The sequence below is a fragment of the Panthera uncia genome, assembly GCF_023721935.1.
Source record: "Panthera uncia isolate 11264 chromosome A1 unlocalized genomic scaffold, Puncia_PCG_1.0 HiC_scaffold_16, whole genome shotgun sequence".
NCBI lineage: Eukaryota > Metazoa > Chordata > Mammalia > Carnivora > Felidae > Panthera > Panthera uncia.
Window position 1 is genome coordinate 6,692,106 of NW_026057576.1, and position 17,532 is coordinate 6,709,637.

At 42.5% G+C, this 17,532-nt stretch overlaps 1 protein-coding gene and 2 non-coding genes across 3 annotated transcripts; all 3 read left to right on the top strand.

Moving 5' to 3' along the window:
- The first annotated feature begins 12,400 nt into the window (after nucleotides 1–12,400).
- On the top strand, nucleotides 12,401–15,610 carry RPL21 (ribosomal protein L21). The gene is made up of 5 exons (XM_049647384.1): nucleotides 12,401–12,479; nucleotides 12,750–12,811; nucleotides 13,390–13,502; nucleotides 14,241–14,391; nucleotides 14,579–15,610. Exons 1-5 carry the CDS (start codon nucleotides 12,413–12,415, stop codon nucleotides 14,666–14,668), a joined length of 483 nt encoding a protein of 160 aa, XP_049503341.1. The 5' UTR covers nucleotides 12,401–12,412; the 3' UTR covers nucleotides 14,669–15,610.
- On the top strand, nucleotides 13,206–13,276 carry LOC125934222 (small nucleolar RNA SNORD102). Its single transcript, XR_007461270.1, has one exon. It is a non-coding gene; the product is annotated as a small nucleolar RNA SNORD102 (small nucleolar RNA).
- On the top strand, nucleotides 13,547–13,673 carry LOC125934227 (small nucleolar RNA SNORA27). Its single transcript, XR_007461275.1, has one exon. It is a non-coding gene; the product is annotated as a small nucleolar RNA SNORA27 (small nucleolar RNA).
- Nucleotides 15,611–17,532: the final 1,922 nt, after the last annotated feature.

A 17,532-nucleotide genomic window follows, 5' to 3' on the forward strand; every position in this document is an offset into this window, starting at 1 on the left:
TGCAGGGGCAAGATTACCCTGGGAACATGCATATTTTGACGTGGAACTCACCCTAATAGTTAACAGTCAAAGTTTGCGACAAATAGGGGCACCTGGGCACCTAGGTGGCTCAGTCGGTTAAGCATCCGACTTCGGCTCAGGTCATGATCTCACGGTCCGTGAGTTCGAGACCCGTGTCGGGCTCTATGCTGACAGCTCAGAGCCTGGAGCCTGCTTCTGTTTCTGTGTCTCCCTCTCTCTCTGCCCCTCCCCCATCCACGCTCTGTCTCTCTGTGCCTTTCAAAAATGAATAAATGTTAAAAAAAAATTAAAAAAAAAAAAAGTTTGCGACAAATAGGGATTACTTCCAGAATCTGCAGGGACATCTCTGGCTCTTCTCTGGGGATCAGAGCACATGCAGCGGTAGCAGAAGTAGGGGACTAGGACAGTGTTCATAAGCTTTTTGATCCCAGGACTCCTTTACCTCTTAAAAATCACTGAACTTTCGGGTGCCTGGGTGGCTCAGTCGGTTGAGCGTCCGACTTTGGCTCAGGCCACGATCTCACGGTCCGTGAGTTCGAGCCCCGCGTCGGGCTCTGGGCTGATGGCTCAGGGCCTGGAGCCTGCTTCCGATTCTGTGTCTCCCTCTCTCTCTGCCCCTCCCTCATTCATGCTCTGTCTCTGTCTCAAAAATAAATAAATGTTAAAAAAAAATTTTTTAAAAAATCACTGAACTTTCATTTATGTGGATTTTCATCTATCAATATTTATCAGACATTAAAATAAAGAATTTCTAGAAATATTCATTAACTTCTATAAAAATAATAATAGAAACCTCATACATGGTCACATAAATATTTTTATGACAAGTGACTGTATTTTCCAAAATAAATTCCTTTTCACTGCATTTCTTTTTTGCTGCACCATTTGGTGACAAGTGTGGCATTGTCTCACCTTTTTGTGACATCCTTAAGGTCTAGCTCGGTCGAACACAACTGGACACTCATCTGCCTCTGCATTGACTCTATTGCCATGTGCATTTGGTTGAAGTATATGAAGAAAACCGTCTCACACAGGTGTGCTAGAAAAGGGAGCAGTATTTTAATAACTTTTTCAGGTAATTGTGGCTAATCTTATTTGGTACTACACCAACACTCCACAGTGACAGATTTGTTTTTAAAAGAGTAGTTGCAACGTGGAATCTAAGTAGTATCAGTGACATTTTCATACTGGTACATTAAATTCTGTTGGCCCACGTAGGAGTGCCTGGTGGCTCAGTCGGTTGAGCTTCCGACTTCTGCTCAGGTCATGATCCAGCAGTTCATGAGTTCGAGCCCTGCGTCGGGCTCTGGGCTGACAGCTCAGAGCCTGGAGCCTGCTTCGGATTCTGTGCCTCCCTCTCTCTCTGCCCCTCCCCTGCTCGTGCTCGCTCTCTCTCTCTCTCTCTCTCTCTCAGAAATAAACAAACATTAAAAAAAAGTTTTTTAATTCCATTGGCCTATCTTACACTTCACATGATCTTTTCCCATTTCTTACTTTGTAACATTATGTACTGATCATTTGAAAATATGGTTCACTCAGTTATGCAGATAATCCAAATGTGGAAACATTTAACTACATAAAACAAACTGCGTTTGTTCATATCACCAATGATCTTAACAGAAGAGTATCTCAGTTGTAGGAAGCTGTCAGGCTCCCGGTGGTGGATACAAGTTTTCCAAACTGTAACTTTTACTTAAAAGCTCAAATTTTCTCCCTTGTTTCCCTTGAAGTAGCAGTAGTCTGGTTTAGCCCATCAGAAGATGTCAGCCAAATACTCAACTCTGAATAACCCTAGTTTGTCTGTTCTTTCAAGTAAAAATAGTATTCAGTGGGAAAGGTGGTGTTAGTTCAGCTTGCAACTCAAACAACAGAACAGGTGCTTTTCCTCCAGACAATCATTGTACTGATTATATAGCACAAATGTCTTATCCACAGTTCCCATTTTGTCACACACAGTTTATTTAAAAGATGTGTACTCAGATGTGGAGATCAAATAAAATTAATGAGTTTTACTGCCCTCATCACACCTATTATTAAGTGAACTGGTTTTATTTTTATCTTAAGAGTGCATGGTGGCGAAAAGTACAATAATGGCCAGTGCCACTGCCTTGATTCGTGGTAAAGCACTAGGTTGTTTTTCCCATTATAGCTTTTGCATCACCAGAGAAATGGCAATGCAGTAAAAAAGGCAAATAATGTCTTAACACTGTTCTGAAAATAATTTTGACCTCACACATCCATTACAAAGGTCCCAGAGACACCCAGGGGCCCACAGACCAGACTCCAAAGGAGAGCAAGGGAGAGGACATGCTTTGGGCCTCCCAGGTGCCAGTGCTGTACAAAATGGAAAAAATGTTCTACATTCATTTTCCCAGGTGGGCTTATAAGTCCAAGATTCTCTTCAACAAGTATCTGTGTTTCCACTTTAAAGAAACAGGCTTTAGGAAGTGACAGAACATAGAATCTAGTCTGTCGGGCTCCAAAACTCATGTTTTTCCTCCACAGTGGAAAAAGATACCTTCTTTCCAGCTTTGATTTAGGGACCCTCTTGCAGACTGCCCACCATGATAAGCCATGCCCCACACTACCATCTAACCTGTTTCCAAGTCTGGGCAAACCTTTTCCTCTAGCAGTAAAACTACTTCTCTTATACTAGTTATCTAAGCCAGAAGTGAGAAGAATAAGGTATAAGAGGTCTTCCCTCCCCTTCCAATAAGCCCCCACCGGACATTAATAATCTTTACTTTTCAGTTTGCCTGGAATTGGCCTCAGAAACATCTCAACTCAGGTCCAGGTAGCCATAATCAATCAATCAATCAATCAATCAATCCGAGCTAACAACAGACTTGAAATTTGTCAGCCCTCATTTCTAAATCATTATGAGGCAAGTATGTGGGAACAGAGCATGAACCTCTTCCTTTGTTACTAAGTTTGCCAGGAAGAGATGTGCACAGCTCCAAGTGATCGAATTACCTAGGAAAAAAAACAAAACAAAACAACTAACATAATCATTACGAGCAAGGACTGTTGACCCTAACTGAGGAGACTCCTGGAATTTATTACAAGTTCAACGGTCCACTAGATGTTTCCTACCTACTACAAAACTCTACATCGTATCTTTTCCCACTTTTCCAAATTGTACTTGACTGTCTAAATGTAACTAGGCTTCCGTAAATCACTGCAACGGCTTCTCCTACTCTCACGGCAACACTCTTCCTGTCTGAACACTTCTGATATTTGACTAGCTTCTTCCTCACGTTGCACTGGCCTTAAAGTCTAAGGTAGTTGAAGGTATTTTGGAAGCTGGAGCAAATGCAGGATTTGGGAACAGAAACATCTGGATACAGACAATGAAGACCTGGGTTAGAGGGCTGAGACTCAATCAGAATGTCCAATCACATGGTCACAAGCCTGGTAATGCTTCACTGTTTGCAGGTAGAAAAATCCTGGAAGAGCGCAATCTTTGCCTCCTTGATTAAAAAATAGATTTTATCTTGTTCATTTCCACCTCCCCCTTCCCCTCGCTTCTCAGGATCTCAAATGAAAATTTTTATGGGGAAAAAATGATTTTTTTACATAATTATTCTTCACTATACATTTTTCCATTATTCATAGTATTTCAGTTCCCATGACTTCAGTTATCATTAGTGACATTTCCCTGGAGACAAGAATTCTCATTATATACTTTCTACCCCAGAATTTCCTAATCAGTTCTCATTTGAAATTGTTCTCCTGCCAACCTACCAAGACAAAGGGCAAATCAAAAGAAGTCGACTGAGACTCATATGGACTTCCTAACCACAGCCTCACACAGAAGGTGGATCCAGGTTTCTTCCTAGCTTGGAAAATTTTTTCCTGCTGGAGTTAAACTGCCAGTGTCTTCTGAAAACCAAAATAAAACAAAACATACACTGAACTTTATTAAAATTCCTTCACAGAAGAAAACATGAAAATGGACATAGCTTTAGCTTATGACTTTAGCTTAATGACCAAAAATTATGGGTTTTGTTTCGTATTTTTATTCAAGCCTGGTGCACAATTAATTTCCCTCATTTTAATAAGTCAAGTTCCTGTTCATTTGTTGACCTTATTTTCTAAAGCTGTTGGATGACCTTCATTTCCCCGAGTTTTGAAAGTTGTTATTCAAAACAACTGTGCCTTTACAAAAGATAAAATGCCTTGGGGCACCTGGGCGGCTCAGTCTGTTAAGCGTCCAATTCTTGATTTCGTCTCAGGTCTTAGTCTCGCGGTTTGTGAGTTCAAGCCCCAGGTCGGGCTCCGTGCTGGTGGCAGAGCCTGCTTGGGATTCTCTCTCTCCCTCTCTCTCTGCCCCTCCCCTACTTGCATTCTCTCTCTCTCTCTCTCTCTCTCTCTCTCTCCCCTCTCAGGACCAATAAACTTAAAAAAGTTAAAATACCCTCTACCTAAAATACCCTTGCTACTTGTTCTATGGTCAAAGCGTTACTGTTTCCTCGAGTCCAACCTCCTCCGTGAGGCTTCCTTCTCGTCCGGGGGCTCGTCTCTCATCCACTCCCCCCTGTAACGCACACACACAGTGTCATCCACATAATGCCTGCACTGCTCGTGTTCAGTGTCCTCTCCTAGAGCACTTAGAATATTGGAACACACTCACCTTTTTCTTCCACCAAACTCCCTGTGGAGTCCTTGAGGGCAAGGCTCATGTTTTATTCATGTTTATAGTTTCATCACTCAGCACAGCACCTGACTTAATCTGGACGCTAATAAATATTGAATGACTTTCGAGTTTTCCTTCTTTCCACGTTCAATTACTGCACATTTCTTTTCAAGTTTCAACGCTGTTCTTGTTCTTTACGTTAATGATCTCAAAGTAGAGACAAATTGACTGTTAGAGACTCAGGAAACCACTTTGGTTTTCAGATGTGTATGACAGAGCTAGTGACACAAACCGATTTTAAAAGCCTGCAGTAGAAACAAATGCCTTACATTCTTTGGAGGAATATGCTAAATAAATAAAATGGGGTTCACTTGGAGAAACCGTTTGACAATTTTTTATGAAGTTAGAGATACACCCACCTTACGGTCAAGCAACGTTAAATCTAGGTATTTCCCCCCAAAGACATTAAAACATATTCACAAAACGTTTAGACAGTTTTATTCATAGTATCAAAAAATTGCAAACATCCCACTTTCCCTCTAGAAAAGAATGTCTACATAATTTGTAGTATATTCACACAGCGGAATACTACTTAGTAATGAAAAAGGAATTGCACTATTGGTCCAGATGACGTGATGCAATCTTGAAAACACTGAGCTGAACAAAAGAAGATAAGTAAGAGTGCAGACTGTAGGGCGCCATTTATGTGAAATTTCAGAATAGGCAAAACTACTCTATAATTGTAGAAATCAGGATGTCAGATGGTTGTGGTGGGGAGGAGGGTTAGCTGGAAAGGACCATCAGGGAATTTTCCACAGGGATGGCAATGGTCTATACCTTTGTCGTAAATACTGGTTGTAAAGTTATAAAAATTAGTCAAAAAACCTTCCACGTATACACTTAGATGTGTGCATTTTAGTGTATGTATTTTAAAAAAATCTCTCAGTCTCTCTCTCTGATGTATACACACATATATACCTATGTGTCCATATGTGTATACACACATAAACGTACATTATACTGGGGTTCAATTACTTATTATTCAAGACAGTCAAGAACAATATACAAAGTCTAAAGTGGTGGGCCACACCAAGAACACATTATTTCTGGATTTGTTGTACTATTATTTTTATCTTCTTAATTATGATTTTCTTAGGCTAAAAGTAATATGATTTTGCTTACACTTAGCCTGGACCAACTGATGACTGACGTAAAAGACTATGCTAAAAAACAACTGCCGCCTTCCAATTATATTTTTTCCTATGACAAAAATCTTTAAAATCTCTAAAAAAGATTTTTAAAGAGTTACCTCAAATAGAAGCACGGTAATTGCCAATACTTTGGTCACAGCATCTGGATTTGTCCTATAATTTAAACACCTTACTAAATTACTAACTATGCAGATGCTAATGCTTAGGAAGCAAAAAAGATGAGAAAGAATGAGCCATGGGAAAGGCAAAGGGGAAGAGTGTGCATAAAACCCGAGGCTAGAAAGCCCTGGTCCGGGCTAGGGAACCACAGAAGGATACAAATGAGCCGGGGGGTGGAAACCAAGTGACCCTGAGAAGATAACCCAGAACTGGTTTATACAGGACCTTGTAAACCAAGGTAAGGAGTATAGATTTTATTCTAAGAGCAACAGAAAGCCTTTGGAGGACTTTAAGCAAGGTTATGACACAATTGAGTTTACATTTCTAAAAGATCATTCTGGCTGCTATGTAGAAAATGGACAGAGCAGAAGCAAGAGAGAAAAAAGTGACCTTAATGGGGCCATTGCTAGTCTGGGGGAGAGATTCCAGTGGTGGTGGTGGAGATGGGAGGAGGTAGGCCATCCGGAGATATATTTTACAGGTATTACTGGAAAAAAATATGCTGACGGATGGGATACGGTGGGGGGAGGAAAACTTAAAAATGAAACTGAGGTTTCTGGCTTATGCCACTTACTGACATGGGAAATACTGCACTGAAAACAGGTTTAGGGATGGAAAGGTAAGTTTTATTTTGGACACATTAACTTTGAGATGCCAAAATGTATCCAAGAAGAGATGTCAGGCTGAATAGTTTTGAGGAGAGTCTTGAATTTAAAAAAATAAATGTGGTAGTAAGCAGGATAGAGACGAAATTTAAAATTATAGGTATACGTGGATTTCCCCAAGAAGAGGGTGTAGAAAGAGAAGAGAAGGGAACCAGTTCCACGTCTTGAAGAAGTCTTTTAGAGGACAGGAAGAAAAAGAAAACCAGCAAAGCAGGCGGTGGATTGGTCAGAAAGGGTAGTGTTTCAAGGAGGGAGCGGCCAAAGCTTGTCAGAGATTAAGAAAACCATGAACATAGAATATCTTTTGGTTTTGGCAACGTGGAAGCAGTCTGAAGAGCATGATTGGAGCAGAAGTCAGATCAAACTGGAAACAGAATGGGATGTAAGGAAGAGATCATAATGATCGCGTATTAGGTTAAATCATAGGACATTGCTGAACTCTGACAGTTTCTGATGTACAAAAACAGTAATTTCACATGATTCTTTTCTAAGGAGCTTGATGGAAGAACATAGAAGGGAAGATGAGGTCAAGTAGGGCCCGGAAGGAGAGGGGAAAGACCAAAGCGTGTTTGTACATTGATAAAAATGAAGCAACTGTCAGCTGAAAAAGGGTGAAGTTTCGAAAGGGACGGAAGATTTGGTTACTGAAGAAAAAAACATGAAATAATCTTCACAGAGAGTAGGTACGTAAATTAACTGAACTGCAGTGGGGATGTTAGGCACCACTTGAGAGCGGTTGACCATGAATTTGTGGCACAGGCTAAAGGCTCAAATGCCTACAGGGGCCAAGACAAGTGAACCTGAAGCAGGCTAAGTGGACATGAAACTCAAGAATCTATATCCCGTCTCAAGGGGGTGGCCACTGGACTGCTGCCACCAACACTGTCAATCCTATGTTGTCACATCCCCTGATTTAAGAGGAGCCAGAAATCTTGGTTTTTATGTAACATATCTTAATTTAAAAAACACCCTATGAGCCACCGGGGTTAAGCATCTCTCAGTTAAGCATCTGACTTAGGCTCAGGTCACGATCTCCTGGTTCATGAGTTTGAGTCCCACATCGGGTGAGTTCAAGCTCCACTTGTCACTCCACACTCTCAGTGCGGGGGATTCTCTCTCCCTGCCCCTCTCTGCCCCTCGCTCACCATGCCCTCTTTCTCTCTAAAAAACAAAACAACATGGGGCGCCTGGGTGGCTCAGTCGGTTGAGCGTCCGACTTCGGCTCAGGTCACGATCTCGCGGTCCGTGAGTTCGAGCCCCCCGTCGGGCTCTGGGCCATCAGAGCCTGCTTCCGATTCTGTGTCTCCCTCTCTCTCTGCCCCTCCCCCATTCATGCTCTGTCTCTCTCTGTCTCAAAAATAAATAAACGTTAAAAACAAAACAACAACAACAAAACCACTCTATGTGTTGAAGAAAACAGGTTGCATTTATCCAAGGTGGTACATTTTTTAGGAGAGTGATACGGAAGACTGATTTGAGTTAGTTGAGATAGAGTGACTGTAACAATGAACTACTAAAAATGAAGCTGGATAAAGAATATAGAGACCAAAGGAGGGTATAATAGTTACAGTGAAGGTAGTGGACCAGTTTTGTACATTGTTGAGTTTTTGGGGGGGAGGGTTTTTTGTTTATTTTAGAGAGACATGGGGCTTGATCCCATGACCCTGGGATCATGACCTGAGCCAAAATCAAGAGTCGGATGCTCAACCAAGCCACCAGGTGTCCCAAATTTTGTACAGTGTTGTTAACTGAAGGCCACGGTTTATTCAGACTTCCTTAATTTTTACCTAATATTATTTTTCTGTTAGGATCCCATCCAGGAAACCACATCACATGTAATTATCACGTCTCCTTATGCTGTGGCAGTTTTTCAGACTACCCTTGTTTTTTACGAGCTTGACAGTTTGAGGAATGCTGGGCAGATATTTTGTAGAATGTCCCAATAACGGAATTTGTCTGATCCTTTTCTCATGATTGTATTATTTTTATGATGTTTTTTCTAAAAATAATCTAAGCAACAAAAATCTTAACCTGCTTGAATTTAAATAATGTTATTCCATTGATTTTGAAATTTGACTTACAACCCCGATGCATCTGGACTTTGTAATTTTTAAAAACTGCATAGGCTTCAAAATTTTGAATTTATACATTCTGTCTGTAGTTTCTTGCCTTGAGCTCACTTGCTCAAGAACTTAAGGAATCAGGAGACAGTCTTTATCGAATCCTTTTTTTTTTTAATGCTTATTTATTTTTGAGAGAGATTGAGAGGGAAAGTGTGAGCGGGTGAGGGACAGACAGACAGACACACAGAATCTGAGAGAGACAGAGTTATCAGTGGGGGAGGAGCAGAGAGAGAGAGAGAGGGAGACACAGAATCCGAAGCAGGCTCCAGGCTCTGAGCGGTCAGCACAGAGCCCAACGCGGGGCCTGGAACCCACTAACCACAAGATCGTGACCTGAGCCAAGTCGGATGCTTAACCCACTGAGCCACCCAGGCGCCCGCAAAACCCTTTCTTGTACTACTTTCCAGTTCTTTTCCTACTGGACGTAAAAATTCTAAGTTCGATTTTTACCCCCTTTTATTTCTTGAGTACTTCCAACACATATGCATATATACCTAAGCAACATACGGTAGCTTTACATGTTTTAAGATCGTATGTATATAAATTGTCATGCTGTATAGTTTCTACATCTTCCTCTTCTGGCCTCATATTTCTGGGTTTAGCACTGATTTACTGGCATATAATATTCTCTCATATGAGCATCCCATTCATGTATTTGTTCTCACGGGGGGGGGGGGGGGTTTCTAATCTTTTGCTTCTACTCAGTGCTGTTACGCATTCTTGCCTAGATGTCAAAGGTCCTGTAAGATACAAACTTAAAAGCAGAATGCCAGGATACAGTATTTGAAAATTTGCGGTTTTACTTCATTCTGACAAAGTGCTTCCCAAAATGGATGTAACATTTACGCACCTACCAGCAAGAACGTGGTTATGCCGTGACTCATAGAGGAAAAAGAACTTTTGAAAGACACAAACTGGATAATATGCTTTCCTCATTGTAATCTGCCCTCTGTGCTCACGTAATCATTTCTGCAAACAAACATACGACTGCTAGGAGCCCCGCAAAAGGCTTAAACTCCGTCAGGCCAGCCTCTCCCCGGCGCCCGGAGACGCCAATACACGCCCACTTCCGGCGTAAGCTCAACGTAAAGGCGAACGTCGGCACGCGTAGGACGTCGGCGCCCTGTTTGACGTCCTTGAAGGCCCCTTTCCGGGCTGTCTGGAAAGATCCAAGTGTAAGCTTGTGTAGGTCTATTTCCTCTTTTTCACAAAAAAGAAAAATATTCTAAGGGTTCCGTTGTTCTCTGAGAAGATCCCTTTCCCCGGAAGAGTGGCTTTCGGCTGGCGTTTCTTTCAGGCAGTGCCGCGGGCAGCCCGTAGGCCCTTGTAAGGCGCGCGCTGCAGCCCCGCCTCCTTCCTTTCGGCCGGAACCGCCATCTTCCAGGTAAGGCCTGCGCGTGGCTCCCGGTGCCGCTTGTCCCCCAGACCTGAGTCCTGACCCTGTGACCGCTCCGCCCGTGCATTGAAGCCTTAAAGGGACTGGTTAGACTGTTCGGGGCCCACCGGCCTGGGCGGTGAAGCCATGTTCAATCAGACCGGGAGCGGCGTGCGCCGGGTCTGGGCCGGGGGGCTGAGGACCGGACCGCGAGGCCGGGGCCCTGCGGGGGGAGAGGCTCCAGAGAAGCGAAGTCGAGATACAGGGGGGAGGCGACTCGGGTCAGTTTAGGGAATCGTTGGTTTTTCTTGGGTCCCCGCGGCTTTAGACTCCGTACTCTGGGCCTTTGGACAGGCTTTGTGGGACCGCGTGGCCCAGGCAGGCCTTTGGAACCCAGTGTGGAGTTTTGGCCCCTAATGTGCAAGCTAAACTTGAAATGAGTTGGGCGGGGACTTAAGGTCGTTTGGGATGGGTTTAAAACGGGCTTAAAGTCAGGAGCTTTAACCTCCAAGGAGGCCCCGGGGTGTGTGTGTGAAAGCCCGGGCCCGTGGTCCGAGAAAAGAGTGGATGCCCGCTTAGTCGCCTCGCAGGATGTGAACCCCAGACTCCTCGGCGTTAGTGCTTGTGAAATTATCCCGGCTGTTACAGATTTTAGGCCCAAGTCGCATTTGGACAAACGGAAAGTGCGTTCAGGTTGCCGCAGGTATTTTGTTAAGGCCGGGGCAGCCGGTGAAAGGATTCCCGAATAGTTGTGTGTCTCATATAGACTTTGGGGGGGGGGGGGGGGGGAGTTAGTGAATTACCACTTAATCTTAGGTTTTTTGGGGAGGGGGGTTCTAGTTTGTAAATTTTAGCTACCAGAGCTGAGCAAACCGCAGGTGGCGCGCAGGTTGGTGCTTTTGGAGACTCTAAAGAAAGCATCACTATTCCCTACATCAAGTATCATTTTCAAAAGCGTGTGTTGGGTGATTTCTTACTGGGGAAAATGGATCTGGTGAAAGAATGGTTTCTGGAGTCCGAAATTACTTCCATTATCAAATCTGCCACTTTGTGACCCGGGGAAGTGATTTGGACCTGCAGAGCGTCTCTTGTATATATGATGAACTTCACGCTTTTTTATGCGCTGGGTACAAATGTAGAGAATTTGAGGATTCACGCAGGGTAGCTGGCACTTCATAGATGCTTAGTTATGTTTTTAACCCCGCTTTGGCGGGTCGGGTGAAACATTGTGTCCCTTTGCGTCTCAAGTTAACACGAAGAAGGTGCTTTGGAGTCACTTTTCTTTTAAGGAGTGTTCATAAGTTAAGGGATTTATGTTAGGGTCTCATCAAGTTAAGCCTGACTTCCATATATTTTGCCTTGTGGTTGGAGTAGTTCCCAGCGATGGGAGTTCTGCTCTCCAGCGACCTGAAGCATAAAAGCCATTGTTTCAACCTTTTGGGGAACAGTGAAAGATGCAATTTGAAATGCCTATTTGTGAATTCTTAGATAACGATAAATTAACTACCACTTAATATTAAACACATACACTAGAAGTTGCTCGGTGGGGGCGCCTGGGTGGCTCAGTTGGTTGGGCGTCCAACTTCGACTCAGGTCATGATCTCAGGGTTCGGATTCGGACCCCACGTCAGGCTCTGTGCTGACAGCTCGGAGCCTGCAGCCTGCTCCAGATTCTGCCCCTCCCCCATTTGCACCTGCAAGCTCCCTCTCTCTCAAAATGTTAAAAAAAAGTTGCTGAGTGCTTTGTAGATGTGACCCTATGTAAGAGATCCGGGGTCACAAAAAATTATCTCAAGAGAAGGGGTTTAATCCACCACTTAAAAATGCAGGGCTGAGTTGTTTTGCTCTCCAACGGTAAACTACTGTCCAGTTAGTAATTCCAGTGCCTTTGGCATTCTCAGATGGGTTCTACAGAAGCGGGGTAGAAGTTTTGTTTTATGTTCTAACAGGGAAAGTACTGGTGTGGGTTCCAAAATTCAGGTCTTCGTAGCTTTAGTGTTAATAGCACTTAGGCAGTTTGCGTGAAGATCCTACATGCCAAAATGATGGGGTTTTATCCTTTATGGGAAATAATTGGTGAGTCAACTTAGATTTTTTTGTTGTAAAGCAAGCATTTGAAATTTACGGGGTTTGATTGGGTTTTTTTTTGTTTAAAAAGACAATTACCAATTTTGCGGTTTTGTTTGATGTTTTATACTTACTGTTTTCAGTAATTCGCCAAAATGACCAACACAAAGGGAAAGAGGAGAGGTACTCGCTATATGTTCTCTAGGCCTTTTAGAAAACATGGTAAGTAGATACTTCCTTCTTGAGAGCAAACATAGTATATATTCATATAATGTGTTTTTAATAAATGGTGTTAATTAACCAGCATCTACCTAACTTGTTCTTTGTAGTAAATAAAAAGCATAAATTTCATATAGTTGTTTTTTGTCAACGAGATTTTAAAAATACAACTGTCAAAGATAAGAGTATGTTGAAAGCTAGTAAGCTTACATGTATTTTTTAGTCTGGACTTTTTAATCTTGATACTAACTATACTGATTTTTTGGGGGACAGGAGTTGTTCCTTTGGCAACATACATGCGAATCTACAAGAAAGGTGATATTGTGGACATCAAGGTAAATTCTAAAATTGGGTAAATAACCTACAGAACAACATTAGAAGCTAGAAAAGTGTAATACTGAAATTCAGATGCTAGTGTATATTGTATTTTACCTGTTGACTTTTTATTCTCCTAAATGGGAAATTTTTGGCCTAAATAAGAGCTCATAAGTGTGGAATGGCTAATTTAACTTCCAGAAACCAGAGTTTTTAAAGTGCTATTCTTGAATCTGAAAACTTTCTTACTACTTGTTTGTTAACAGGTAGTGGAAAAATCAGGTGTTTTAAGGTGGAAAGGAATAATACGTTAGTACAGAATTTAATTGTTGATGAAGATGGAGATTGCTATTTTTTAAAAAACGGTGAAAGTTATGTTCTTTTGTAATGGGTAAATGAATCCTGGTACTCTAGAGCTTAATGATGATTGTCTTTTTGATTGCTTAAAGCAATGTGAAAAACCCATTTCACCGGCTCTGAAAGCTCTTGAGTTGCCATTTAAAAGAAAAATTCTAAGAGTGTCTTAGTTACTTTAGTAAGAGTCAGGATGTTAAAAGAAGGGAAAATTGCTGGCATAACTTTGATCTCCTTTTAACAGGGAATGGGCACTGTTCAAAAAGGAATGCCCCACAAATGTTACCACGGCAAAACTGGAAGAGTCTACAATGTTACCCAGCATGCTGTTGGCATTGTTGTCAACAAACAAGTTAAGTAAGTAATGTCTGGTTTCTTTCTAGCTGATTAGTATTCCCTCATACCCCCGTTTCACTTTGCCAATTGGACTTGTGTCTTTATTGGTCATTCAAGTGGGGCAAAGGAAATATCCTTTCAAAACTCAAGCAAACTGGGTGTTTGTCTTGTATCCTGTCAGAGGAAACAAATTGAACTAGACCTAATGAAAAATGTTCATTAGAACTCGGTGTTAAGCAACTCTGGTGTTCAGAGTATAAAAGGATGTGTAACACGATGTAAATCTAGTTAGCGATTTGGTTTTGCTTATTTAGTATTGGAAGGTCTGTCACCTCATTAAAAGAAAGCTTACAAATGGGGGGTGTTTGCCTCAGCGCCTCTTCCAGTACGATCAATAAATGATTGTAAGTTAGCTGTACCTTGCTGTTTAATCCTATTTGTTGGTAAAAGGTTCGTGGTTGATTTATTTTAAATGGATTGTGGTTTTTTTGTTTATTTTGGGGAGAGAGCACATGACAACAGGGGAGGGACTGAGAGAGCGGGAATCCCAGGTTCCACGCTGTCAGCACAGAGCCCAGTGTGGGCCTTGATCTCCCAAATCAGGATATCGTGGCAAGAGTGGGACACTTAACTGACTGAGCCACCCAGGTGCCCTTAATGTTTGTTTTTTCTTTTTTTTTAATAAATGAAATTGGCAGAAGTGCTTTTGGACTTTGTTACATTTTTGCTGGAGCATTTATAGGAATTTCTGTTCTCCAGGGGCAAGATTCTTGCTAAGAGAATTAATGTACGTATCGAGCACATTAAGCACTCAAAGAGCCGAGACAGCTTCCTGAAGCGCGTGAAGGAAAATGATCAGAAAAAGAAGGAAGCCAAGGAGAAAGGTACTTGGGTTCAACTGAAGCGCCAGGTGAGTGCTTGGCAGATGGCTTCTTGGTATTGATCTTGGGAATTTTAAAACTTGCTCAGTGGTCATTTTCTTTTATATGAAAGTTAATGAATTGACTATGTTACTTTTTTTTGGTTCTAGAGTACTTTGAAATTGATGATTGTAGTTTACATGATTGTTCCCTTGCCTTTTTTTTTTTTTTTAATAGCCTGCCCCACCCAGAGAAGCACACTTTGTGAGAACCAATGGAAAGGAGCCTGAGCTGTTGGAACCCATTCCCTATGAATTCATGGCGTGAGAAATGTAAAAAAAATAAAAGACATCAAGACTGTACAAATGTTTCTTTTAATTGAGTAGCAGCGTGGTATTGTCTCCCCCAAAGAAGTATTTAAAGCAAACTTTATATCCGAATTCACTGGGGGATGGCTTTATTCAAATTTTGTGGGTTTTGAGGCACCTGGATGACTCAGTTAAGCATCCTACTTTGGGTCAGGTCATGATCTTGCAGTCCATGAGTTTGAGCCCCGTGTCAGGCTCTGTGCTGACAGCTCAGAGCCTGGATCCTGCTTTGGATTCTGTGTCTCCCTCTCTCTCTGCCCTCCCCTGCTTGTGCTCTCTCTAGAGTCTCAAAAACAAACGTTAAAATATGATGGGGTTTTTGTTTTTGCTGAAAGATGTGGTTTATTGTACAATATACTCCATTGATTAGGAACTGCCAGATAGTACCTATAACATATTTTATAGTAGTTTGAAAATAGTTCCTCTAAATCACTAAGAAAAAAGATTTTTTTAAAAACAAATGAAAGGTTATCTGTTGAGATTGCATTTAAGCACGGAAAGTTGAGTACTTGTAATTGTATTAAGTCATAAGTAGCTATGTTTTAAGGATAAAGAACTTCCATTTGAAGCCCATTACTTAAGATTGTTTAAAGCATTCTGGTTCCCACTAAATTGTTTTCCCTGTCATTTCCTGTTAAGTGTTTTTCTATATGGTGTTAGGAAAAATTTGTTTATTGGAAACGCTCTTTGTTGCCCCAGGTCCTTTGCACTTGCCTTTGCCCAAGACTGCCTGTGCTTTCTAAAGTTGGTGAATTTCTGATTGTCCTTTGTTCACCTTGCATGTCATAAGTGAACCTTTCCTAATGTATTTTAAGGAGAAAGGAGAGGAATGAAACTGGAATCAAAGGAGAAAATCTGCTTTGGGATGATAGAATTAAATCCCTTATATCTATTACCACGACAGATGTGTTTGCTTTTTTTTACAGTGTTTATAATTTTTAAAAACTTGTCTTCCCCATCACACCTGAGGTTAGAGATTGTCTTCGTAACTTTGCACTCCTAAGGCCTGGCACATAATAAGCATTTAATGAATGCTCTTGGGATTAATGAGGAAAGCACTGTCCTTTTTTTTTTTTTTTTTTGATGTGCATTTTCTCATTCGTTTAATCTTGTTTTCCGGGATTATTTAAATCTCCCGCATGCTGTGGAAACCTCAAGAAACCTCAACAGTTCTTGGTTTGTCTTCCAGCAGCTCGTGTTAACCTCACTTTCTGTTGTCCCCTGTGAAATAAGGGTGTTCCCCACAGGAGTATAGGGATTGGACCACACGGTTCCCGGAGGTCCTTTGTGCACTCAGGGCCTGTGATTTCCTGTTAAACCATGACCCCCATGACATACTTGTGAGAAGAGGCCTGGCGGAGGACAAGATGCGCTCGGTGCGGGAGGGCTGGCGAGGCTGAATGTTGAGGGGAAGGAAGAAGGGCCGCAAGGAGAGCTGGCTTAGGGCAGTTGCCTTAGGGCAGTTCATCAGGACCCAGGAGCTCTCCCATCTGGGGTGCAGTGCAGTCCGTGGCAGCGGTGGTCCTGCGAATGTACGTAAGGCATTTGGGGCTTTTCGGACGACGCTTTAAAGATCGTTCTTCGCACACAGCGTGGAGTCTAAAATGTGTTTTCCAGGGGCGCCTGGGTGGCGCAGTCGGTTAAGCGTCCGACTTCAGCCAGGTCACGATCTCGCGGTCCGTGAGTTCGAGCCCCGCGTCAGGCTCTGGGCTGACGGCTCGGAGCCTGGAGCCTGTTTCCGATTCTGTGTCTCCCTCTCTCTCTGCCCCTCCCCCGTTCATGCTCTGTCTCTCTCTGTCCCAAAAATAAATTAAAAAAACGTTGAAAAAAAAAAAGGAAAAAAATTTTAAATGTGTTTTCCAAATTCCCAATTCATTGAGAATAAATTGTTTTCCCAAAGGATTATACTAGTTTGCCCTCCCGTGAATGAAAATGCCGGTGTCCGCACCCTTCAAATTCAGTCTTTGCTAACTTGGTGGGAGGATACTGCATTCACTATGGAGTTGGCTTCACCTCCTGCAGCACTTGCCTGGTTTCCCTTTGCCTCTTAATGCAGTCTTGGCTGTGTCTTGACTGTCTTTCCGACCTCCAGATTCTCAAGGGCCTTGTAAAAACCCACATCGTCTGGTCAGTGCCTGCCTTTCTGACCTCCTACTCCTTGAGCCCAAGGTCCAATTCAATTACGCTACCTTTACGGTGCCTCAGATAAGCCAAGTTACACGCTTGCTTTTGTACTTGGTACATTTTGTTGGGGTGGTTATCAACTTAACATTCTTAGGGTAGGGAATACTTGTTACCTACTCTACCAGAGAAGTGGGGACAAACTGCAAAGATGACAGTCCAGGAGGAGCAGTTAAGACTTCAAGCTGTGTCAAACAAAGTAAGCTAGGACGGCACGGTGTGTAAAGGGACAGCAGAGGGGAGAACGTTGGTGTTGACATGCGTCTGCTCTCGTTTCGCTGATTATTCTTGGATCTTGTACCCTTGACCCTTTCCGCTTGCTTTTCGTGGACTTCAGCCGGCAAATTAAATGAAGCGGCTTCTCTTGTGCATGCCTTGTTCCGTTTGTAACTTAATTTCCTAGCGCCCCAGTGCAAATCTGGCTTCTGCCCCCACCGTTCCTATGAACCTCCTCTCAAGGGTCACCAAACACGTCAATTTTGATTTTACCTCCTTGATGCTTGACGTGCCAACGACTAACTTTCTGTTCCAGAGGCTTCTGCCATCCTACTTCACCCAGGTTTTTCTGCCTGTCTGACTCTGTACCCTGTTTTTCTGGCTTCGTGATGCTCCGCATCTGTCTCTATTCTCCGTATTTTCTGC

What these genes read in the sequence shown, in the direction of transcription:
- RPL21 (XM_049647384.1), top strand. Translation starts at nt 12,413, where the DNA reads ATGACCAACACAAAGGGAAAGAGGAGAGGTACTCGCTATATGTTCTCT. An exon ending in TAGGCCTTTTAGAAAACATG is followed by an intron (nt 12,480 to 12,749) that starts GTAAGTAGATAC and finishes TTTGGGGGACAG; the next exon opens with GAGTTGTTCCTTTGGCAACA. An exon ending in GTTGTCAACAAACAAGTTAA is followed by an intron (nt 13,503 to 14,240) that starts GTAAGTAATGTC and finishes TCTGTTCTCCAG; the next exon opens with GGGCAAGATTCTTGCTAAGA.